The sequence below is a fragment of the Notolepis coatsorum genome (assembly GCF_963971535.1).
Source record: "Notolepis coatsorum genome assembly, chromosome: 5".
NCBI classification, from domain to species: domain Eukaryota; kingdom Metazoa; phylum Chordata; class Actinopteri; order Aulopiformes; family Paralepididae; genus Notolepis; species Notolepis coatsorum.
In genome coordinates, this window is record NC_140169.1 from 52,777,786 (window position 1) to 52,801,843 (window position 24,058).

The following is a 24,058-nucleotide window of genomic DNA, read 5'->3' on the forward strand; positions in this document are numbered from 1 at the left end:
TGGACCTCTGTGTTTGTTAGACGTGGTGGACCTGTGTTTGTTAGACGTGGTGGACCTCTGTGTTTGTTAGACGTGGTGGACCTCTGTGTTTGTTAGACGTGGTGGACCTGTGTGTTTGTTAGACGTGGTGGACCTGTGTGTTTGTTAGACGTGGTGGACCTCTGTGTTTGTTAGACGTGGTGGACCTGTGTTTGTTAGACGTGGTGGACCTGTGTTTGTTAGACGTGGTGGACCTCTGTGTTTGTTAGACGTGGTGGACCTGTGTTTGTTAGACGTGGTGGACCTGTGTGTTTGTTAGACGTGGTGGACCTCTGTGTTTGTTAGACGTGGTGGACCTGTGTGTTTGTTAGACGTGGTGGACCTCTGTGTTTGTTAGACGTGGTGGACCTCTGTGTTTGTTAGACGTGGTGGACCTGTGTTTGTTAGACGTGGTGGACCTGTGTTTGTTAGACGTGGTGGACCTCTGTTTGTTAGACGTGGTGGACCTGTGTGTTTGTTAGACGTGGTGGACCTGTGTTTGTTAGACGTGGTGGACCTGTGTTTGTTAGACGTGGTGGACCTCTGTGTTTGTTAGACGTGGTGGACCTCTGTTTGTTAGACGTGGTGGACCTCTGTGTTTGTTAGACGTGGTGGACCTGTGTGTTTGTTAGACGTGGTGGACCTGTGTGTTTGTTAGACGTGGTGGACCTGTGTGTTTGTTAGACGTGGTGGACCTGTGTGTTTGTTGGACGTGGTGGACCTCTGTGTTTGTTGGACGTGGTGGACCTCTGTGTTTGTTAGACGTGGTGGACCTGTGTGTTTGTTAGACGTGGTGGACCTCTGTGTTTGTTAGACGTGGTGGACCTGTGTGTTTGTTAGACGTGGTGGACCTCTGTGTTTGTTAGACGTGGTGGACCTGTGTGTTTGTTAGACGTGGTGGACCTGTGTTTGTTAGACGTGGTGGACCTGTGTGTTTGTTAGACGTGGTGGACCTGTGTGTTTGTTAGACGTGGTGGCCCTGTGTTTGTTAGACGTGGTGGACCTCTGTGTTTGTTAGACGTGGTGGACCTGTGTGTTTGTTAGACGTGGTGGACCTCTGTGTTTGTTGGACGTGGTGGACCTCTGTGTTTGTTAGACGTGGTGGACCTGTGTGTTTGTTAGACGTGGTGGACCTCTGTGTTTGTTAGACGTGGTGGACCTGTGTTTGTTAGACGTGGTGGACCTCTGTGTTTGTTAGACGTGGTGGACCTGTGTTTGTTAGACGTGGTGGACCTCTGTGTTTGTTAGACGTGGTGGACCTCTGTGTTTGTTAGACGTGGTGGACCTGTGTGTTTGTTAGACGTGGTGGACCTGTGTGTTTGTTAGACGTGGTGGACCTCTGTGTTTGTTAGACGTGGTGGACCTGTGTTTGTTAGACGTGGTGGACCTGTGTTTGTTAGACGTGGTGGACCTCTGTGTTTGTTAGACGTGGTGGACCTGTGTTTGTTAGACGTGGTGGACCTGTGTGTTTGTTAGACGTGGTGGACCTCTGTGTTTGTTAGACGTGGTGGACCTGTGTGTTTGTTAGACGTGGTGGACCTCTGTGTTTGTTAGACGTGGTGGACCTCTGTGTTTGTTAGACGTGGTGGACCTGTGTTTGTTAGACGTGGTGGACCTGTGTTTGTTAGACGTGGTGGACCTCTGTTTGTTAGACGTGGTGGACCTGTGTGTTTGTTAGACGTGGTGGACCTGTGTTTGTTAGACGTGGTGGACCTGTGTTTGTTAGACGTGGTGGACCTCTGTGTTTGTTAGACGTGGTGGACCTCTGTTTGTTAGACGTGGTGGACCTCTGTGTTTGTTAGACGTGGTGGACCTGTGTGTTTGTTAGACGTGGTGGACCTGTGTGTTTGTTAGACGTGGTGGACCTGTGTGTTTGTTAGACGTGGTGGACCTGTGTGTTTGTTGGACGTGGTGGACCTGTGTGTTTGTTAGACGTGGTGAGCCTGTGTGTTTGTTAGACGTGGTGGACCTCTGTGTTTGTTAGACGTGGTGGACCTGTGTTTGTTAGACGTGGTGGACCTCTGTGTTTGTTAGACGTGGTGGACCTGTGTTTGTTAGACGTGGTGGACCTGTGTTTGTTAGACGTGGTGGACCTCTGTGTTTGTTAGACGTGGTGGACCTCTGTGTTTGTTAGACGTGGTGGACCTGTGTTTGTTAGACGTGGTGGACCTCTGTGTTTGTTAGACGTGGTGGACCTGTGTTTGTTAGACGTGGTGGACCTGTGTGTTTGTTAGACGTGGTGGACCTCTGTGTTTGTTAGACGTGGTGGACCTGTGTGTTTGTTAGACGTGGTGGACCTCTGTGTTTGTTAGACGTGGTGGACCTGTGTTTGTTAGACGTGGTGGACCTCTGTGTTTGTTAGACGTGGTGGACCTGTGTGTTTGTTAGACGTGGTGGACCTGTGTGTTTGTTAGACGTGGTGGACCTGTGTGTTTGTTAGACGTGGTGGACCTGTGTTTGTTAGACGTGGTGGACCTCTGTGTTTGTTAGACGTGGTGGACCTGTGTGTTTGTTAGACGTGGTGGACCTGTGTGTTTGTTAGACGTGGTGGACCTCTGTGTTTGTTAGACGTGGTGGACCTGTGTGTTTGTTAGACGTGGTGGACCTGTGTTTGTTAGACGTGGTGGACCTGTGTGTTCGTTAGACGTGGTGGACCTGTGTGTTTGTTAGACGTGGTGGACCTCTGTGTTTGTTAGACGTGGTGGACCTCTGTGTTTGTTAGACGTGGTGGACCTCTGTGTTTGTTAGACGTGGTGGACCTGTGTTTGTTAGACGTGGTGGACCTCTGTGTTTGTTAGACGTGGTGGACCTCTGTGTTTGTTAGACGTGGTGGACCTCTGTGTTTGTTAGACGTGGTGGACCTCTGTGTTTGTTAGACGTGGTGGACCTCTGTGTTTGTTAGACGTGGTGGACCTGTGTTTGTTAGACGTGGTGGACCTGTGTTTGTTCGACGTGGTGGACCTGTGTGTTTGTTAGACGTGGTGGACCTGTGTGTTTGTTAGACGTGGTGGACCTCTGTGTTTGTTAGACGTGGTGGACCTGTGTTTGTTAGACGTGGTGGACCTCTGTGTTTGTTAGACGTGGTGGACCTCTGTGTTTGTTAGACGTGGTGGACCTCTGTGTTTGTTGGACGTGGTGGACCTGTGTGTTTGTTAGACGTGGTGGACCTGTGTTTGTTAGACGTGGTGGACCTGTGTTTGTTAGACGTGGTGGACCTGTGTTTGTTAGACGTGGTGGACCTGTGTGTTTGTTGGACGTGGTGGACCTCTGTGTTTGTTAGACGTGGTGGACCTGTGTTTGTTAGACGTGGTGGACCTGTGTGTTTGTTGGACGTGGTGGACCTCTGTGTTTGTTAGACGTGGTGGACCTGTGTTTGTTAGACGTGGTGGACCTGTGTGTTTGTTAGACGTGGTGGACCTGTGTGTTTGTTAGACGTGGTGGACCTGTGTTTGTTAGACGTGGTGGACCTCTGTGTTTGTTAGACGTGGTGGACCTGTGTGTTTGTTAGACGTGGTGGACCTGTGTGTTTGTTAGACGTGGTGGACCTCTGTGTTTGTTAGACGTGGTGGACCTGTGTGTTTGTTAGACGTGGTGGACCTGTGTGTTTGTTAGACGTGGTGGACCTCTGTGTTTGTTAGACGTGGTGGACCTCTGTGTTTGTTAGACGTGGTGGACCTCTGTGTTTGTTAGACGTGGTGGACCTGTGTGTTTGTTAGACGTGGTGGACCTGTGTGTTTGTTAGACGTGGTGGACCTCTGTGTTTGTTAGACATGGTGGACCTGTGTGTTTGTTAGACGTGGTGGACCTCTGTGTTTGTTAGACGTGGTGGACCTCTGTGTTTGTTAGACGTGGTGGACCTGTGTGTTTGTTAGACGTGGTGGACCTGTGTGTTTGTTAGACGTGGTGGACCTCTGTGTTTGTTAGACGTGGTGGACCTTCTCACCTTCTTCTTGCTGCAGTAGATCTGCCACTTCTTCTCCGCAGGCAGGGCGAACATGGCTTCTCGGTGCTTCTCCGTGAGGTCCAGTTCATCCTGCAGAGAGAGAGAGAGAGAGAGAGAGGACGGGTGAGGAGGACGGTGAGGCGAGAGGATGGCGTGCGTTACAGTAGTGTGTGTTACAGTAGTGTGTGTTACAGTAGTGTGTGTTACAGTAGTGTGTGTTACAGTAGACGTGTGTGTGTGTTATAGTAGACGTGTGTGTGTGTGTGTGTTATAGTAGACGTGTGTGTGTGTGTGTTATAGTAGACGTGTGTGTGTGTGTGTGTGTTATAGTAGACGTGTGTGTGTGTGTGTTATAGTAGACGTGTGTGTGTTATAGTAGACGTGTGTGTGTTATAGTCAGTGTTGTGCTAGTTACTGAAAAATAGTAACTCAGTTACTTTACTAGTTACTTCATTTCAAAGTAACTTCGTTACTGTACTAGTTACTTACACCCAAAAGTAATGAGTTACTGTGAAAAGTAACTATTTAGTTATTTAAAAAAAAATAAAAAAAAAAATTGCTCAAGTCCCATGCCCCATATACTCAAAATCGGTTGATCAACTTGACAGTTTCCATTCACATCACCGAACTCTGCTAAGCAATGTGGTCTAGAGCGTTTCATTATATATTCCCTCCCCGCTGTATGTATATTTCTCTCCCACCCACCCACCCCCTCCTAATGTACAGTCCCCTCCCCATCATATGTATATACTCTGTCAGGATCTAGGGGTAACAGTACTGTATATTTGAATACCGCTTATGTCACAAATGTATCAGTACTAAATACCTATATGTCCCTATGCCATAAATGTCATGTATGTTGTGTATGTCATAAATGTCTATATGAATTGAAAATGGGGGACCCTGATGGAAACAAGACAAACGTCTTTCTCAGGTCTGCATCCCCTTAACAATTGTATGTATTGAGCCGTACTGTATTGTACCCATTCTGCAATCTGTTAAATAAAGTTTTCATTCATTCATTCATTCATCCATTCATTAATTCATTCATAACCATCTTGCAGCGTTGTTATCAAAGCATTGCAACGTTAGAATAGTTAGGATATCAATTGTGCATGAAAGGACTATATTTATATTGTTTGATTAGTATTATGAGATTCCCTGGCAGATTAAGTACAGTCAAAATCCGTTGATCTTGAGTTTCAGTGAACACATTGCACTCACCGTCACCAGTCTGCGGTGGTCGAGATGTAACGTTAGTCCAGTTGACTCCAGCAGCCCTTCAAACATGTTCTTTATCTCGTTTCCATGTTGTATATTAATTATCTCTCCAAGTAGTTGCTAAATGGTTTGTTAGTTCGTTATTATTACTGCGTTCTTATTATGTAGATTCATAGCGAGCGTCCTCTTGTTGTTTACTGTAGAGAGCGCCTATTTCTTTCAGAACGTCAGTGGCCAATCAGAAGTGCGAAACCAGAATGAGGCTACGGAAAGAAATAATAATAATAATAATACTTCGTTTTATATAGCGCCTTTCAGTCTACAGTAAACAAAACAAACGCAGGCGAAATAAGGACGCTCGCTATGAATCTACATAAAAAGAACGCAGTAACGAACTAACAAACCATTCAGTAACGTAAGTAGCGTTACTGAATTTCAAAAGTAATGCGTTAGAGTACTAGTTGCGGCAAAAAGTAACTTCGTTTCTGTAACGCGTTACTTTGTAACGCGTTAGTCCCAACACTGGTTATAGTAGACGTGTGTGTGTGTGTGTGTGTTATAGTAGACGTGTGTGTGTGTCAGCGTTTCCGTTAGCCGGTAATTACCGGTATTTGACCGCCAAAATCTGTTTAAGTCCGACATATTTAATATCTCCGGTCTTAATGTCCGGTGAAAATAATTCCCTGAGTCTAAGCACAATTTGATTATTTGAATTGTATTAAAATAGGCTAAAATTAAATAGCCTATGCGATGAACGAAACGATCATTACATTTGTTTCCTCGTTGCTTCTAATAATGACAACGACGTCGTCAGCGAGAGCTTAGTGCTGGGTGTGCGAGTGCATGTGAAGCTGCAGAGCCAGAGAGGCAACAGCACAATGCAGTATTCCAGCAGTACTCCAATTCAGCCATTTTCAGCCAATGTTGGGTGGGGGGCGCTGCTGTGCGGTTCCCAGAAAAGAGCCAATAACAGCTAAATCAGCTTCTCTGCAGCGCCATACTCTTTGCAAATAAGTCGTTGCGAGGTGGAGAGAGTCGTCACGCAAACCACGATAATGTTGCCGTCTCTCTGCTTTCTCAGTTCTTCGCTTGATATAATTAATACAAATGTCCAATATAACGGAATTCGTTAGCTCATAAAAATGTGATTATAACAGACTGCTGTTTAGTGTCGGACCGACTGCCCACAGATACGCGGTCTATTTTATTTCAAGTCAGCAGCAGCACGGAGTATCGAGGGACTTATTTTATTTGGAATATATTAATTAATGACTGTATACGCAAAAGTAGCCTAGTTTTAAGTAATAATATTATAAATCTACATGCCTTGAGGATGACATTCTTTATATAGCCTGCCTATCAATTGTTTTAAAACTCAATAAACTATGACCGGAATTAATCTCATTTGTCCGGTAGATTGAAATCTTGCAGGTCACGGAGACCGGCAACAATTTTTTCTAACGGAAACCCTGGTGTGTGTGTGTGTTATAGTAGACGTGTGTGTGTGTGTGTGTTATAGTAGACGTGTGTGTGTGTGTGTTATAGTAGACGTGTGTGTGTGTGTGTTATAGTAGACGTGTGTGTGTGTGTGTGTTATAGTAGACGTGTGTGTGTGTGTGTTATAGTAGACGTGTGTGTGTTATAGTAGACGTGTGTGTGTTATAGTAGACGTGTGTGTGTGTGTGTGTGTTATAGTAGACGTGTGTGTGTGTGTGTGTTATAGTAGACGTGTGTGTGTGTGTGTTACAGTAGACGTGTGTGTGTGTGTGTTATAGTAGACGTGTGTGTGTGTGTGTGTTATAGTAGACGTGTGTGTGTGTGTGTGTTATAGTAGACGTGTGTGTGTGTTATAGTAGACGTGTGTGTGTGTGTGTGTGTGTTATAGTGTGTGTGTGGTGTTGTCCTCGACGACCAGTTGAACTTCTCTGCTCACATCGCAGCGACAACCAGAACCTGCAGATTCCTCCTGAGCAACGTCAGAAGGATACGCCCCTTCCTGACAAAAGAAGCCACCCAACTCCTCGTCCAATCAACAGTCATCTCCCGCCTCGACTACTGCAACGCACTGCTAGCTGGCCTCCCGGCCACTGCCACCAAGCCTCTTCAACTCATTCAAAATGCAGCGGCCCGCCTGATCTCAAACCTACCGAAGTCAGCCCATGTCACCCCACTTCTTAGGGACCTGCACTGGCTCCCCATTGCTGCACGTATCCGCTTCAAGGCCCTCGACCTAGCATACCGTGCGGCAAAGGGAACCGCTCCCGCCTACCTCCGGTCAATGGTCTCTAACTACACACCCTCAAGACCCCTACGCTCTGCGTCTTCTGGCCGCCTCAGATCTACTCCTATCCAAGCTCCCGGAGGGTCATCAAAGAGAAGCCGCCTATTCTCAGTCCTTGCCCCACAATGGTGGAATGAACTACCCATCCCAGTTAGGACAGCCGAATCCCGTCCAATCTTTCGCCGTCGACTAAAGACTCACTTCTTCAACCATTATCTGAAATGATAAAAAAAAAAAAAAAAAAAAAAAAAATCTAACCCCGACTAACCTTAATGTCATGCACTTGTCCTAATAAACTAACCTACACTGTAACACGCAACACTTTGATGAACATTGTTACTCAGCTGATAGAGTTATACCCTTCTTGCTGTCTTGTCGCACAGAACTTGTAAGTCGCTTTGGATAAAAGCGTCAGCTAAATGACTAAATGTAAATGTAAATGTAAATAGTAGACGTGTGTGTGTGTTATAGTAGACGTGTGTGTGTGTGTGTGTGTGTGTGTGTGTGTTACAGTACACGTGTGTGTGTGTGTGTTACAGTAGACGTGTGTGTGTGTGTGTGTTATAGTAGACGTGTGTGTGTGTGTTACAGTAGACGTGTGTGTGTGTGTGTGTGTGTGTTATAGTAGACGTGTGTGTGTGTGTGTGTTATAGTAGACGTGTGTGTGTGTGTGTGTTATAGTAGACGTGTGTGTGTGTGTGTGTTATAGTAGACGTGTGTGTGTGTGTGTTATAGTAGACGTGTGTGTGTGTGTGTGTGTGTGTTATAGTAGACGTGTGTGTGTGTGTTATAGTAGACGTGTGTGTGTGTGTGTGTTACAGTAGACGTGTGTGTGTGTGTTATAGTAGACGTGTGTGTGTGTGTGTTATAGTAGACGTGTGTGTGTGTGTGTGTGTTATAGTAGACGTGTGTGTGTGTGTTATAGTAGACGTGTGTGTGTGTGTGTTATAGTAGACGTGTGTGTGTGTGTGTGTGTTATAGTAGACGTGTGTGTGTGTGTGTTATAGTAGACGTGTGTGTGTGTGTGTTATAGTAGACGTGTGTGTGTGTGTGTGTGTTATAGTAGACGTGTGTGTGTGTGTGTGTGTGTGTGTTATAGTAGACGTGTGTGTGTGTGTGTGTGTGTTATAGTAGACGTGTGTGTGTGTGTGTGTTATAGTAGACGTGTGTGTGTGTGTGTGTTACAGTAGACGTGTGTGTGTGTGTGTTATAGTAGACGTGTGTGTGTGTGTGTGTGTGTTACAGTAGACGTGTGTGTGTGTGTGTGTTACAGTAGACGTGTGTGTGTGTGTGTTACAGTAGACGTGTGTGTGTGTGTGTGTGTGTTATAGTAGACGTGTGTGTGTGTGTGTTATAGTAGACGTGTGTGTGTGTGTGTGTTATAGTAGACGTGTGTGTGTGTGTGTGTTATAGTAGACGTGTGTGTGTGTGTGTTATAGTAGACGTGTGTGTGTGTGTGTGTGTGTTATAGTAGACGTGTGTGTGTGTGTGTTATAGTAGACGTGTGTGTGTGTGTGTGTTATAGTAGACGTGTGTGTGTGTGTGTGTTATAGTAGACGTGTGTGTGTGTGTGTTATAGTAGACGTGTGTGTGTGTGTGTGTGTTATAGTAGACGTGTGTGTGTGTGTGTGTTATAGTATACGTGTGTGTGTGTGTGTTATAGTAGACGTGTGTGTGTGTGTGTGTTATAGTAGATGTGTGTGTGTGTGTGTGTTATAGTAGACGTGTGTGTGTGTGTGTGTGTGTTATAGTAGACGTGTGTGTGTGTGTGTTATAGTAGACGTGTGTGTGTGTGTGTTATAGTAGACGTGTGTGTGTGTGTGTGTGTTATAGTAGACGTGTGTGTGTGTGTGTGTTATAGTAGACGTGTGTGTGTGTGTGTGTGTTACAGTAGACGTGTGTGTGTGTGTGTTATAGTAGACGTGTGTGTGTGTGTGTTATAGTAGACGTGTGTGTGTGTGTGTTATAGTAGACGTGTGTGTGTGTGTGTGTGTTATAGTAGACGTGTGTGTGTGTGTGTTATAGTAGACGTGTGTGTGTGTGTGTGTGTTATAGTAGACGTGTGTGTGTGTGTGTGTGTTACAGTAGACGTGTGTGTGTGTGTGTTATAGTAGACGTGTGTGTGTGTGTGTGTTATAGTAGACGTGTGTGTGTGTGTGTTATAGTAGACGTGTGTGTGTGTGTGTGTTATAGTAGACGTGTGTGTGTGTGTGTGTTATAGTAGACGTGTGTGTGTGTGTGTTATAGTAGACGTGTGTGTGTGTGTGTGTTATAGTAGACGTGTGTGTGTGTGTGTGTGTGTGTGTGTTATAGTAGACGTGTGTGTGTGTGTGTGTGTTATAGTAGACGTGTGTGTGTGTGTGTGTGTTATAGTAGACGTGTGTGTGTGTGTGTGTTATAGTAGACGTGTGTGTGTGTGTTATAGTAGACGTGTGTGTGTGTGTGTTATAGTAGACGTGTGTGTGTGTGTGTGTGTTATAGTATACGTGTGTGTGTGTGTGTGCGTGTTATAGTAGACGTGTGTGTGTGTGTGTTATAGTAGACGTGTGTGTGTGTGTGTGTGTGTTATAGTATACGTGTGTGTGTGTGTGTGTTATAGTAGACGTGTGTGTGTGTTATAGTATACGTGTGTGTGTGTGTGTGTTATAGTAGACGTGTGTGTGTGTGTGTTATAGTAGACGTGTGTGTGTGTGTGTTATAGTAGACGTGTGTGTGTGTGTGTGTGTTATAGTAGACGTGTGTGTGTGTGTGTTTTATAGTAGACGTGTGTGTGTGTGTGTGTGTTATAGTAGACGTGTGTGTGTGTGTGTGTTATAGTAGACGTGTGTGTGTGTGTGTTATAGTAGACGTGTGTGTGTGTTATAGTAGACGTGTGTGTGTGTGTGTTATAGTAGACGTGTGTGTGTGTGTGTGTGTGTGTTATAGTAGACGTGTGTGTGTGTGTGTGTGTGTTATAGTAGACGTGTGTGTGTGTGTGTGTGTGTGTTACAGTACACGTGTGTGTGTGTGTGTGTTACAGTAGACGTGTGTGTGTGTGTGTTACAGTAGACGTGTGTGTGTGTGTGTGTGTGTTATAGTAGACGTGTGTGTGTGTGTGTGTGTTATAGTAGACGTGTGTGTGTGTGTGTGTGTTATAGTAGACGTGTGTGTGTGTGTGTTACAGTAGACGTGTGTGTGTGTGTGTGTTATAGTAGACGTGTGTGTGTGTGTGTTACAGTAGACGTGTGTGTGTGTGTGTTATAGTAGACGTGTGTGTGTGTGTGTGTTATAGTAGACGTGTGTGTGTGTGTGTTATAGTAGACGTGTGTGTGTGTGTGTGTTACAGTAGACGTGTGTGTGTGTGTGTGTTATAGTAGACGTGTGTGTGTGTGTTATAGTAGACGTGTGTGTGTGTGTTATAGTAGACGTGTGTGTGTGTGTGTGTGTTATAGTATACGTGTGTGTGTGTGTGTGTGTGTTATAGTAGACGTGTGTGTGTGTGTGTTATAGTAGACGTGTGTGTGTGTGTGTGTGTGTTATAGTATACGTGTGTGTGTGTGTGTGTTATAGTAGACGTGTGTGTGTGTTATAGTATACGTGTGTGTGTGTGTGTGTTATAGTAGACGTGTGTGTGTGTGTGTTATAGTAGACGTGTGTGTGTGTGTGTTATAGTAGACGTGTGTGTGTGTGTGTGTGTTATAGTAGACGTGTGTGTGTGTGTGTTTTATAGTAGACGTGTGTGTGTGTGTGTGTGTTATAGTAGACGTGTGTGTGTGTGTGTGTTATAGTAGACGTGTGTGTGTGTGTGTTATAGTAGACGTGTGTGTGTGTTATAGTAGACGTGTGTGTGTGTGTGTTATAGTAGACGTGTGTGTGTGTGTGTGTGTGTGTTATAGTAGACGTGTGTGTGTGTGTGTGTGTGTTATAGTAGACGTGTGTGTGTGTGTGTGTGTTACAGTACACGTGTGTGTGTGTGTGTGTGTTACAGTAGACGTGTGTGTGTGTGTGTTACAGTAGACGTGTGTGTGTGTGTGTGTGTGTGTGTTATAGTAGACGTGTGTGTGTGTGTGTGTGTTATAGTAGACGTGTGTGTGTGTGTGTGTGTTATAGTAGACGTGTGTGTGTGTGTGTGTGTGTTACAGTAGACGTGTGTGTGTGTGTGTGTTATAGTAGACGTGTGTGTGTGTGTGTTACAGTAGACGTGTGTGTGTGTGTGTTATAGTAGACGTGTGTGTGTGTGTGTGTTATAGTAGACGTGTGTGTGTGTGTGTGTTATAGTAGACGTGTGTGTGTGTGTGTTATAGTAGACGTGTGGTGTGTGTGTGGTGTGTGTGTGTGTGTTATAGTAGACGTGGTGTGTTAAGTAGCGGTGTGTGTGTGTGTGTTATAGTAGACGTGTGTGTGTGTGTGTTATAGTAGACGTGTGTGTGTGTGTGTGTTATAGTAGACGTGTGTGTGTGTGTGTTATAGTAGACGTGTGTGTGTGTGTGTGTGTTATAGTAGACGTGTGTGTGTGTGTGTTATAGTAGACGTGTGTGTGTGTGTGTGTTATAGTAGACGTGTGTGTGTGTGTGTGTGTTATAGTAGACGTGTGTGTGTGTGTGTTATAGTAGACGTGTGTGTGTGTGTGTGTATAGTAGACGTGTGTGTGTGTGTGTTATAGTAGACGTGTGTGTGTGTGTGTGTATAGTAGACGTGTGTGTGTGTGTGTGTTATAGTAGACGTGTGTGTGTGTGTGTGTTATAGTAGACGTGTGTGTGTGTGTGTTATAGTAGACGTGTGTGTGTGTGTGTTTATAGTAGACGTGTGTGTGTGTGTGTTATAGTAGACGTGTGTGTGTGTGTGTGTATAGTAGACGTGTGTGTGTGTGTGTTATAGTAGACGTGTGTGTGTGTGTGTGTTATAGTAGACGTGTGTGTGTGTGTGTTATAGTAGACGTGTGTGTGTGTGTGTTATAGTAGACGTGTGTGTGTGGTGTTTATAGTAGACGTGTGTGTGTGTGTGTTATAGTAGACGTGTGTGTGTGTGTGTTATAGTAGACGTGTGTGTGTGTGTTATAGTAGACGTGTGTGTGTGTGTGTTATAGTAGACGTGTGTGTGTGTGTGTGTTATAGTAGACGTGTGTGTGTGTGTGTTATGTAGACGTGTGTTGTGTGTGTTATAGTAGACGTGTGTGTGTGTGTGTGTATAGTAGAAGTGTGTGTGGTATAGTAGACGTGTGTTGTGTGTGTGTATAGTAGACGTGTGTGTGTGTGTGTGTTATAGTAGACGTGTGTGTGTGTGTGTTATAGTATACGTGTGTGTGTGTGTGTTTTCGGACGTGTGTGTGTGTGTGTGTGTTACAGTAGACGTGTGTGTGTGTGTGTGTGTGTGTGTGTTATAGTAGACGTGTGTGTGTGTGTGTGTTATAGTAGACGTGTGTGTGTGTGTGTTATAGTAGACGTGTGTGTGTGTGTGTGTGTTATAGTAGACGTGTGTGTGTGTGTGTGTTACAGTAGACGTGTGTGTGTGTGTGTGTGTGTGTGTGTGTTATAGTAGACGTGTGTGTGTGTGTGTGTTACAGTCGTGTGTGTGTGTGTGTTATAGTAGACGTGTGTGTGTGTGTGTTATAGTAGACGTGTGTGTGTTACAGTAGACGTGTGTTGTGTGTGTGTTATAGTAGACGTGTGTGTGTGTGTGTGTGTTATAGTAGACGTGTGTGTGTGTGTTATAGTAGACGTGTGTGTGTGTGTGTTACAGTAGACGTGTGTGTGTGTGTGTGTTATAGTAGACGTGTGTGTGTGTGTGTTACAGTAGACGTGTGTGTGTGTGTGTTATAGTATACGTGTGTGTGTGTGTGTGTGTTATAGTATACGTGTGTGTGTGTGTGTTATAGTATACGTGTGTGTGTGTGTGTTATAGTAGACGTGTGTGTGTGTGTGTTATAGTAGACGTGTGTGTGTGTGTGTGTTATAGTAGACGTGTGTGTGTGTGTGTTATAGTAGACGTGTGTGTGTGTGTGTGTTATAGTAGACGTGTGTGTGTTATAGTAGACGTGTGTGTGTGTGTTTTATAGTAGACGTGTGTGTGTGTGTGTGTTATAGTAGACGTGTGTGTGTGTGTGTGTTATAGTAGACGTGTGTGTGTGTGTGTGTGTGTGTGTGTTATAGTAGACGTGTGTGTGTGTGTGTTATAGTAGACGTGTGTGTGTGTGTGTGTGTTATAGTAGACTTGTGGTGTTATAGTAGACGTGTGTGTGTGTGTGTTATAGTAGACGTGTGTGTGTGGCGTGTGTGTGTTATAGTAGACGTGTGTGTGTGTGTGTGTTATAGTAGACGTGTGTGTGTGTGTGTTATAGTAGACGTGTGTGTGTGTGTGTGTTATAGTAGACGTGTGTGTGTGTGTGTGTTTATAGTAGACGTGTGTGTGTGTGTGTTATAGTAGACGTGTGTGTGTGTGTGTTATAGTAGACGTGTGTGTGTGTGTGTGTGTTATAGTAGACGTGTGTGTGTGTGTGTTATAGTAGACGTGTGTGTGTGTGTGTTATAGTAGACGTGTGTGTGTGTGTGTGTTATAGTAGACGTGTGTGTGTGTGTGTTTTATAGTAGACGTGTGTGTGTGTGTGTTATAGTAGACGTGTGTGTGTGTGTGTTATAGTAGACGTGTGTGTGTGTGTGTGTGTTATAGTAGACGTGTGTGTGTGTGTGTTATAGTAGACGTGTGTGTGTGTGTGTTATAGTAGACTGGTGTGTGTGTGTGTTATAGTAGACGTGTGTGTGGTGTGTGTTATAGTAGACGTGTGTGTGTGTGTGTTATAGTAGACGTGTGTGTGTGTGTTATAGTAGACGTGTGTGTGTGTGTTATAGTAGACGTGTGTGTGTGTGTGTATAGTAGACGTGTGTGGTGTGTGTGTGTTATAGTAGACGTGTGTGTGTGTGTGTTATAGTAGACGTGTGTGTGTGTGTGTGTTACAGTAGACGTGTGTGTGTGTGTGTGTTATAGTAGACGTGTGTGTGTGTTACAGTAGACGTGTGTGTGTGTGTGTTATAGTAGACGTGTGTGTGTGTGTGTGTGTTATAGTATACGTGTGTGTGTGTGTGTTATAGTAGACGTGTGTGTGTGTGTGTTATAGTATACGTGTGTGTGTGTGTTATAGTAGACGTGTGTGTGTGTGTGTGTTATAGTAGACGTGTGTGTGTGTGTGTTATAGTAGACGTGTGTGTGTGTGTGTGTGTTATAGTAGACGTGTGTGTGTGTGTGTTATAGTAGACGTGTGTGTGTGTGTGTGTTATAGTAGACGTGTGTGTGTGTGTGTTATAGTAGACGTGTGTGTGTGTGTGTTATAGTAGACGTGTGTGTGTGTGTGTGTTATAGTAGACGTGTGTGTGTGTGTGTTATAGTAGACGTGTGTGTGTGTGTGTTATAGTAGACGTGTGTGTGTGTGTGTTATAGTAGACGTGTGTGTGTGTGTGTGTTATAGTAGACGTGTGTGTGTGTGTGTGTTATAGTAGACGTGTGTGTGTGTGTGTTATAGTAGACGTGTGTGTGTGTGTGTTATAGTAGACGTGTGTGTGTGTGTGTGTTATAGTAGACGTGTGTGTGTGTGTGTGTTATAGTAGACGTGTGTGTGTGTGTGTTATAGTAGACGTGTGTGTGTGTGTGTGTTATAGTAGACGTGTGTGTGTGTGTGTGTTATAGTAGACGTGTGTGTGTGTGTGTTATAGTAGACGTGTGTGTGTGTGTGTGTTATAGTAGACGTGTGTGTGTGTGTGTTATAGTAGACGTGTGTGTGTGTGTGTTATAGTAGACGTGTGTGTGTGTGTGTTATAGTAGACGTGTGTGTGTGTGTGTGTGTGTGTTATAGTAGACGTGTGTGTGTGTGTGTTATAGTAGACGTGTGTGTGTGTGTGTTATAGTAGACGTGTGTGTGTGTGTGTTATAGTAGACGTGTGTGTGTGTGTGTGTGTTATAGTAGACGTGTGTGTGTGTGTGTTATAGTAGACGTGTGTGTGTGTGTTATAGTAGACGTGTGTGTGTGTGTGTTATAGTAGACGTGTGTGTGTGTGTGTTATAGTAGACGTGTGTGTGTGTGTGTTATAGTAGACGTGTGTGTGTGTGTGTGTGTGTGTTATAGTAGACGTGTGTGTGTGTGTGTTATAGTAGACGTGTGTGTGTGTGTTATAGTAGACGTGTGTGTGTGTGTGTTATAGTAGACGTGTGTGTGTGTGTGTGTGTTATAGTAGACGTGTGTGTGTGTGTGTGTTATAGTAGACGTGTGTGTGTGTGTGTGTGTTATAGTAGACGTGTGTGTGTGTGTGTTACAGTACACGTGTGTGTGTGTGTGTTACAGTAGACGTGTGTGTGTGTGTGTGTGTTACAGTAGACGTGTGTGTGTGTGTGTGTGTGTGTGTGTGTGTGTTATAGTAGACGTGTGTGTGTGTGTGTGTTATAGTAGACGTGTGTGTGTGTGTGTGTTATAGTAGACGTGTGTGTGTGTGTGTGTGTTATAGTAGACGTGTGTGTGTGTGTGTGTGTTACAGTAGACGTGTGTGTGTGTGTGTGTGTGTGTGTGTGTTATAGTAGACGTGTGTGTGTGTGTGTGTGTTACAGTAGACGTGTGTGTGTGTGTGTTATAGTAGACGTGTGTGTGTGTGTGTTATAGTAGACGTGTGTGTGTTACAGTAGACGTGTGTGTGTGTGTGTTATAGTAGACGTGTGTGTGTGTGTGTGTGTTATAGTAGACGTGTGTGTGTGTGTTATAGTAGACGTGTGTGTGTGTGTGTTACAGTAGACGTGTGTGTGTGTGTGTGTTATAGTAGACGTGTGTGTGTGTGTGTGTTACAGTAGACGTGTGTGTGTGTGTGTTATAGTATACGTGTGTGTGTGTGTGTGTGTTATAGTATACGTGTGTGTGTGTGTGTTATAGTATACGTGTGTGTGTGTGTGTTATAGTAGACGTGTGTGTGTGTGTGTTATAGTAGACGTGTGTGTGTGTGTGTGTGTTATAGTAGACGTGTGTGTGTGTGTGTTATAGTAGACGTGTGTGTGTGTGTGTGTTATAGTAGACGTGTGTGTGTGTGTGTTATAGTAGACGTGTGTGTGTGTGTGTGTTTTATAGTAGACGTGTGTGTGTGTGTGTTATAGTAGACGTGTGTGTGTGTGTGTGTTATAGTAGACGTGTGTGTGTGTGTGTTATAGTAGACGTGTGTGTGTGTGTGTTATAGTAGACGTGTGTGTGTGTGTGTTATAGTAGACGTGTGTGTGTGTGTGTGTGTGTGTTATAGTAGACGTGTGTGTGTGTGTGTGTTATAGTAGACGTGTGTGTGTGTGTGTTATAGTAGACGTGTGTGTGTGTGTGTTATAGTAGACGTGTGTGTGTGTGTGTGTGTTATAGTAGACGTGTGTGTGTGTGTGTTATAGTAGACGTGTGTGTGTGTGTGTGTGTGTGTTATAGTAGACGTGTGTGTGTGTGTGTGTTATAGTAGACGTGTGTGTGTGTGTGTTATAGTAGACGTGTGTGTGTGTGTGTGTGTGTTATAGTAGACGTGTGTGTGTGTGTGTGTGTGTGTGTTACAGTACACGTGTGTGTGTGTGTGTTACAGTAGACGTGTGTGTGTGTGTGTGTGTTACAGTAGACGTGTGTGTGTGTGTGTGTGTGTGTGTGTGTTATAGTAGACGTGTGTGTGTGTGTGTGTTATAGTAGACGTGTGTGTGTGTGTGTGTTATAGTAGACGTGTGTGTGTGTGTGTTATAGTAGACGTGTGTGTGTGTGTGTTACAGTAGACGTGTGTGTGTGTGTGTGTGTGTGTTATAGTAGACGTGTGTGTGTGTGTGTGTTACAGTAGACGTGTGTGTGTGTGTGTTATAGTAGACGTGTGTGTGTTACAGTAGACGTGTGTGTGTGTGTGTTATAGTAGACGTGTGTGTGTGTGTGTGTGTTATAGTAGACGTGTGTGTGTGTGTGTTATAGTAGACGTGTGTGTGTGTGTGTTACAGTAGACGTGTGTGTGTGTTATAGTAGACGTGTGTGTGTGTTACAGTAGACGTGTGTGTGTGTGTGTTATAGTATACGTGTGTGTGTGTGTGTGTTACAGTAGACGTGTGTGTGTGTGTGTTATAGTAGACGTGTGTGTGTGTGTGTGTGTTATAGTAGACGTGTGTGTGTGTGTGTGTTATAGTAGACGTGTGTGTGTGTGTTATAGTAGACGTGTGTGTGTGTGTTATAGTAGACGTGTGTGTGTGTGTGTGTGTGTTATAGTAGACGTGTGTGTGTGTGTGTGTTATAGTAGACGTGTGTGTGTGTGTGTTATAGTAGACGTGTGTGTGTGTGTGTGTTATAGTAGACGTGTGTGTGTGTGTGTGTTATAGTAGACGTGTGTGTGTGTGTGTGTTATAGTAGACGTGTGTGTGTGTGTTATAGTAGACGTGTGTGTGTTACAGTAGACGTGTGTGTGTGTGTGTTATAGTAGACGTGTGTGTGTGTGTGTGTGTGTTATAGTAGACGTGTGTGTGTTACAGTAGACGTGTGTGTGTGTGTGTTATAGTAGACGTGTGTGTGTTACAGTAGACGTGTGTGTGTGTGTTATAGTAGACGTGTGTGTGTGTGTGTGTGTGTTATAGTAGACGTGTGTGTGTGTGTGTGTGTGTTATAGTAGACGTGTGTGTGTGTGTGTTATAGTAGACGTGTGTGTGTGTGTGTGTTATAGTAGACGTGTGTGTGTGTGTGTGTTACAGTAGACGTGTGTGTGTGTGTGTTATAGTAGACGTGTGTGTGTGTGTGTGTTACAGTAGACGTGTGTGTGTGTGTGTGTGTGTTATAGTAGACGTGTGTGTGTGTGTGTTATAGTAGACGTGTGTGTGTGTGTGTGTTATAGTAGACGTGTGTGTGTGTGTGTTATAGTAGACGTGTGTGTGTGTGTGTTATAGTAGACGTGTGTGTGTGTGTGTGTTATAGTAGACGTGTGTGTGTGTGTGTTATAGTAGACGTGTGTGTGTGTGTGTGTGTGTTACAGTAGACGTGTGTGTGTGTGTGTGTGTTACAGTAGACGTGTGTGTGTGTGTGTGTTACAGTAGACGTGTGTGTGTGTGTGTTATAGTAGACGTGTGTGTGTGTGTGTTATAGTAGACGTGTGTGTGTGTGTGTTATAGTAGACGTGTGTGTGCGTGTGTGTTATAGTAGACGTGTGTGTGTGTTATAGTAGACGTGTGTGTGTGTGTGTGTGTGTTACAGTAGACGTGTGTGTGTGTGTGTTACAGTAGACGTGTGTGTGTGTGTGTGTTATAGTAGACGTGTGTGTGTGTGTTATAGTAGACGTGTGTGTGTGTGTGTGTTATAGTAGACGTGTGTGTGTGTGTGTGTTATAGTAGACGTGTGTGTGTGTGTGTGTGTGTTATAGTAGACGTGTGTGTGTGTGTGTTATAGTAGACGTGTGTGTGTGTGTGTGTGTTACAGTACACGTGTGTGTGTGTGTGTGTTACAGTAGACGTGTGTGTGTGTGTGTTACAGTAGACGTGTGTGTGTGTGTGTGTGTTACAGTAGACGTGTGTGTGTTATAGTAGACGTGTGTGTGTGTGTGTTACAGTAGACGTGTGTGTGTGTGTGTGTGTTACAGTAGACGTGTGTGTGTGTGTTACAGTAGACGTGTGTGTTTCAACGTAACCACAGCAACAAACAAGCTAGCGTTGTACAACGGACAAGATTTGATTTCAGTTGCTGATACGAAAAGGTATCGTGGTACTTTGATGGTAATTTCCGTTACGCCAAGGTACCAGTCAATGTATAAACAATAAATGTCCAAGTATTTTTTGTATTTGATGGCCATTAGCATGTTCTTTGCATTTTTCTCACACAGAACCAAGCATTTCACTGTAATGTACATGTACTTTATACGTGACAGAAATAAAAGCAAACTTGAAACTTGAACTCCTTCTTATTTTAGACTGGGGTGCCTTGGGATTTTAACCCTGTTAAAAAAGACATGAGAGGGTGGGACGGACCTATAAACACATTTACTATCCAATAGCATTGTGAGAGGCTGAACAACAGAACTGAACAACATTGACTATATGTACACATGTGCTTAAAACATTTTTAAATAAACATTTACAGACTTCTTTTTAAATAGCTAAAAGTGATGTTGTAATTTTGCAACCGATGGTCTCACGGGGTCCTTATGAAGGGTGCCGTGACTGAGAACAAGATTGAGAAACACTGGTATAATATATGGTGTGGCTCTTTGTGGTACCACAGTCATTTTTGTGGTTCTTAGTCTCTGACTGGTTGGCCACCCCTGATCTAGTGCCTACTGCCTACTGTCTAGTAGACAGTAGGCAGTATAGTAGGCAGTAGACAGTAGACACTAGGTAGTAGACACTAGATAGTAAGCAGTAGACAGTAGGCACTAGATAGTAAGCAGTAGATAGTAGGCAGTAGACAGTAGACACTAGGTAGTAGACACTAGATAGTAAGCAGTAGACAGTAGGCACTAGATAGTAGGCAGTAGACAGTAGGCACTAGACAGTAGGCAGTAGATAGTAGGCACTAGATAGTAGGCAGTAGACAGTAGGCACTAGACAGTAGGCACTAGATAGTAGGCACTAGACAGTAGGCACTAGATAGTAGGCACTAGATAGTAGGCACTAGATAGTAGGCAGTAGACAGTAGACAGTAGATAGTAGGCAGTAGACAGTAGGCACTAGATAGTAGGCAGTAGATAGTAAGCAGTAGACAGTAGGCACTAGATAGTAGGCACTAGATAGTAGGCAGTAGAGAGTAGGCAGTAGAGAGTAAGCAGTAGACAGTAGGCACTAGACAGTAAGCAGTAGATAGTAAGCAGTAGACAGTAAGCAGTAGATAGTAGGCACTAGACAGTAGGCACTAGATAGTAAGCAGTAGACAGTAGGCACTAGATAGTAGGCACTAGACAGTAGGCAGTAGATAGTAGGCAGTAGATAGTAGGCACTAGATAGTAAGCAGTAGACAGTAGGCAGTAGATAGTAAGCAGTAGACAGTAGGCACTAGATAGTAGGCACTAGACAGTAGGCAGTAGATAGTAAGCAGTAGACAGTAGGCACTAGACAGTAGGCAGTAGACAGTAGGCAGTAGGTAGTAGGCAGTAGATAGTAAGCAGTAGACAGTAGGCACTAGACAGTAGGCAGTAGACAGTAGGCACTAGACAGTAGGCACCAGACCACGTGAGCGGATCGGCGCGGCCGAGAAATCCGCTCTTCGCTCTTTAAAGCTTGGTCCGCTCCGCTAATCACTCATGTTGACCCCGCCCCCAAGTCGCTCTCCGCTCGCTCCCCGCTCACCTTGAATCGAGCGATCCCCGCTCCCCGCGCCAGATCGCTCGGCAGTTTTTTTTCTTCTTTTTTTGGAGCATGGTGTAAATGAGCTCAAACTACAACAGTCTACACCCCCTGGGCCCCTTAACAATTGTTTGTATTGAGCCGCATTGTAATTGTAGCCATTCTGCAATGTTAAATAACGTTGTTTATCCATTCACTATCTCTATTAAGCGATGATAGGCTAGCCGAGCCACAATGCTATGGTCGCTGCCATTAACGTTAGCATGTAAGCTAACGTCAACAACAATGGCGTCGATATACTTTTTCTAACTAGAGTGAGTGTGGGCGTCTCTACAGTGACAAAGCCTGAACGAACAGCCTATCACAGGTTCACCCTTCTCATTGGTTGAAAATGGCCTTCATGTTTGTACATCGCCATCTGTTGCTTTGGCATTGTACTGCATGTATATATTACATCAGTGTTAAACCACTGTGAGCAGCCTGGAGTGGATTGGAGCGGAGAACTCTCGCTCCGGACGTCGCGCCGACTCATTTTAAAACCCACTCCTCGCTCACGTCAAAACCGGCCGCTCCGCGCCCCGCGCCGCTCGCGCTCCGATCCGCTCACATGCACTGGTAGGCACTAGATAGTAGGCAGTAGACAGTAGGCAGTAGGTAGTAGGCACTAGATAGTAGGCAGTAGATAGTAAGCAGTAGACAGTAGGCACTAGACAGTAGGCAGTAGACAGTAGGCACTAGACAGTAGGCAGTAGACAGTAGGCAGTAGACAGTAGGCACTAGATAGTAGGCAGTAGATAGTAAGCAGTAGACAGTAGGCACTAGACAGTAGGCAGTAGATAGTAGGCAGTAGACAGTAGGCAGTAGGTAGTAGGCACTAGATAGTAGGCAGTAGACAGTAGGCAGTAGACAGTAAGCAGTAGACAGTAGGAAGTAGATAGTAGGCAGTAGATAGTAGGCACTAGATAGTAAGCAGTAGACAGTAGGCAGTAGACAGTAAGCAGTAGACAGTAGGCAGTAGATAGTAGGCAGTAGATAGTAAGCAGTAGACAGTAGGCAGTAGATAGTAAGCAGTAGACAGTAGGCACTAGATAGTAGGCAGTAGATAGTAGGCAGTAGATAGTAGGCACTAGATAGTAGGCAGTAGATAGTAGGCACTAGATAGTAAGCAGTAGACAGTAGGCACTAGACAGTAGGCAGTAGATAGTAAGCAGTAGACAGTAGGCAGTAGATAGTAAGCAGTAGACAGTAGGCACTAGATAGTACATAGTAGGCAGTAGATAGTAGGCAGTAGATAGTAAGCAGTAGACAGTAGGCACTAGACAGTAGGCAGTAGATAGTAGGCAGTAGGTAGTAGGCAGTAGACAGTTTATAAGGACACCTGGACTTATGCTACAAAAAAGTTGGAAAAAAAACGTTAGTCTCCATGGGCGCCCCTTCTGACGCGATGTATCGCCCAAAACACACAATGTATCACTGAGTTGACCCCGACTTGAATTCAATTTGGACAGCGGTGGTCTAAAGGTTAGAGAAGCGGGCATGGCTGGTGTCTAAAGGTTAGAGAAGCGGGCATGGCTGGCGTCTAAAGGTTAGAGAAGCGGGCATGGCTGGTGTCTAAAGGTTAGAGAAGCGGGCATGGCTGGTGTCTAAAGGTTAGAGAAGCGGGCATGGCTGGCATCTAAAGGTTAGAGAAGCGGGCATGGCTGGTGTCTAAAGGTTAGAGAAGCGGGCATGGCTGGCGTCTAAAGGTTAGAGAAGCGGGCATGGCTGGTGTCTAAAGGTTAGAGAAGCGGGCATGGCTGGTGTCTAAAGGTTAGAGAAGCGGGCATGGCTGGCGTCTAAAGGTTAGAGAAGCGGGCATGGCTGGTGTCTAAAGGTTAGAGAAGCGGGCATGGCTGGTGTCTAAAGGTTAGAGAAGCGGGCATGGCTGGCGTCTAAAGGTTAGAGAAGCGGGCATGGCTGGTGTCTAAAGGTTAGAGAAGCGGGCATGGCTGGCGTCTAAAGGTTAGAGAAGCGGGCATGGCTGGTGTCTAAAGGTTAGAGAAGCGGGCATGGCTGGCGTCTAAAGGTTAGAGAAGCGGGCATGGCTGGTGTCTAAAGGTTAGAGAAGCGGGCATGGCTGGCGTCTAAAGGTTAGAGAAGCGGGCATGGCTGGTGTCTAAAGGTTAGAGAAGCGGGCATGGCTGGTGTCTAAAGGTTAGAGAAGCGGGCATGGCTGGCGTCTAAAGGTTAGAGAAGCGGGCATGGCTGGTGTCTAAAGGTTAGAGAAGCGGGCATGGCTGGTGTCTAAAGGTTAGAGAAGCGGGCATGGCTGGCGTCTAAAGGTTAGAGAAGCGGGCATGGCTGGTGTCTAAAGGTTAGAGAAGCGGGCATGGCTGGTGTCTAAAGGTTAGAGAAGCGGGCATGGCTGGCGTCTAAAGGTTAGAGAAGCGGGCATGGCTGGTGTCTAAAGGTTAGAGAAGCGGGCATGGCTGGTGTCTAAAGGTTAGAGAAGCGGGCATGGCTGGTGTCTAAAGGTTAGAGAAGCGGGCATGGCTGGTGTCTAAAGGTTAGAGAAGCGGGCATGGCTGGTGTCTAAAGGTTAGAGAAGCGGGCATGGCTGGCGTCTAAAGGTTAGAGAAGCGGGCATGGCTGGCGTCTAAAGGTTAGAGAAGCGGGCATGGCTGGCGTCTGGAAGCACCAGCAGGAAACATCTGGGTGAAGTGAATGAATAACTTTCTCCCGTCCCGCAATACCAACGGCTGAAGTGCCCTTGAGCAAGGCACTTAACCCCCCAACCGCTCCAGTGGAGCTGCACAGTGGCATGGTAAATGCACTTTAACCCTTTCACTGCCACACGGCAGAAGGTTAGCCCTTTACTATCACACAACCAACGGCGATGCTCCATCATTTGCATCATTAGCTCCGCTAATGCGGAGCATCGCCGTCGGTTGTGTGATAGTAAAGGGCTATGTAACTGAGGGGTTACAAAACCCTGACTGTATTAAAGATTGTGATAGATTAAACCACTACTACATATTATTATTATTACTTGCCAGACAGTACAGTTAATATGGCAGACACTCAATATACGGCACGGTGACAAAGAGATAAGGTTTACAGTATTTTATTAGCAACAGCAGATATACAACTGATAATTACTGGTCGCTCTTTTATGGCGAATGATATTAGAATGTCAACGTATCAAAGTCAATGGGAATGAATAATTCCTAGGCTAAGTATACTAGACCGGAACGCTGCATGGTGTGAGCTGGCAATATAGGGGGGCAAACGAGGGTATAGCTGGAGACTGGGGATTTCCTCCACGGAGTTGTAAACTCCAGAGGATTGAA

At 45.0% G+C, this 24,058-nt stretch overlaps 1 protein-coding gene across 1 annotated transcript in view; it reads right to left on the bottom strand.

Moving 5' to 3' along the window:
* Nucleotides 1-3,886: 3,886 nt before the first annotated feature.
* The window catches only part of LOC311228187 (disheveled-associated activator of morphogenesis 1-like), a gene marked incomplete at its 3' end in the record, with an annotated part of 141,237 nt that continues 121,065 nt past the window's right edge, over nucleotides 3,887-24,058 (bottom strand). Inside the window, exon 4 of the mRNA XM_084314099.1 lies at nucleotides 3,887-4,051. Within this exon, the coding sequence (XP_084170225.1) occupies nucleotides 3,887-4,051 (165 nt within the window). The remainder of the gene's footprint in view (nucleotides 4,052-24,058) is intronic.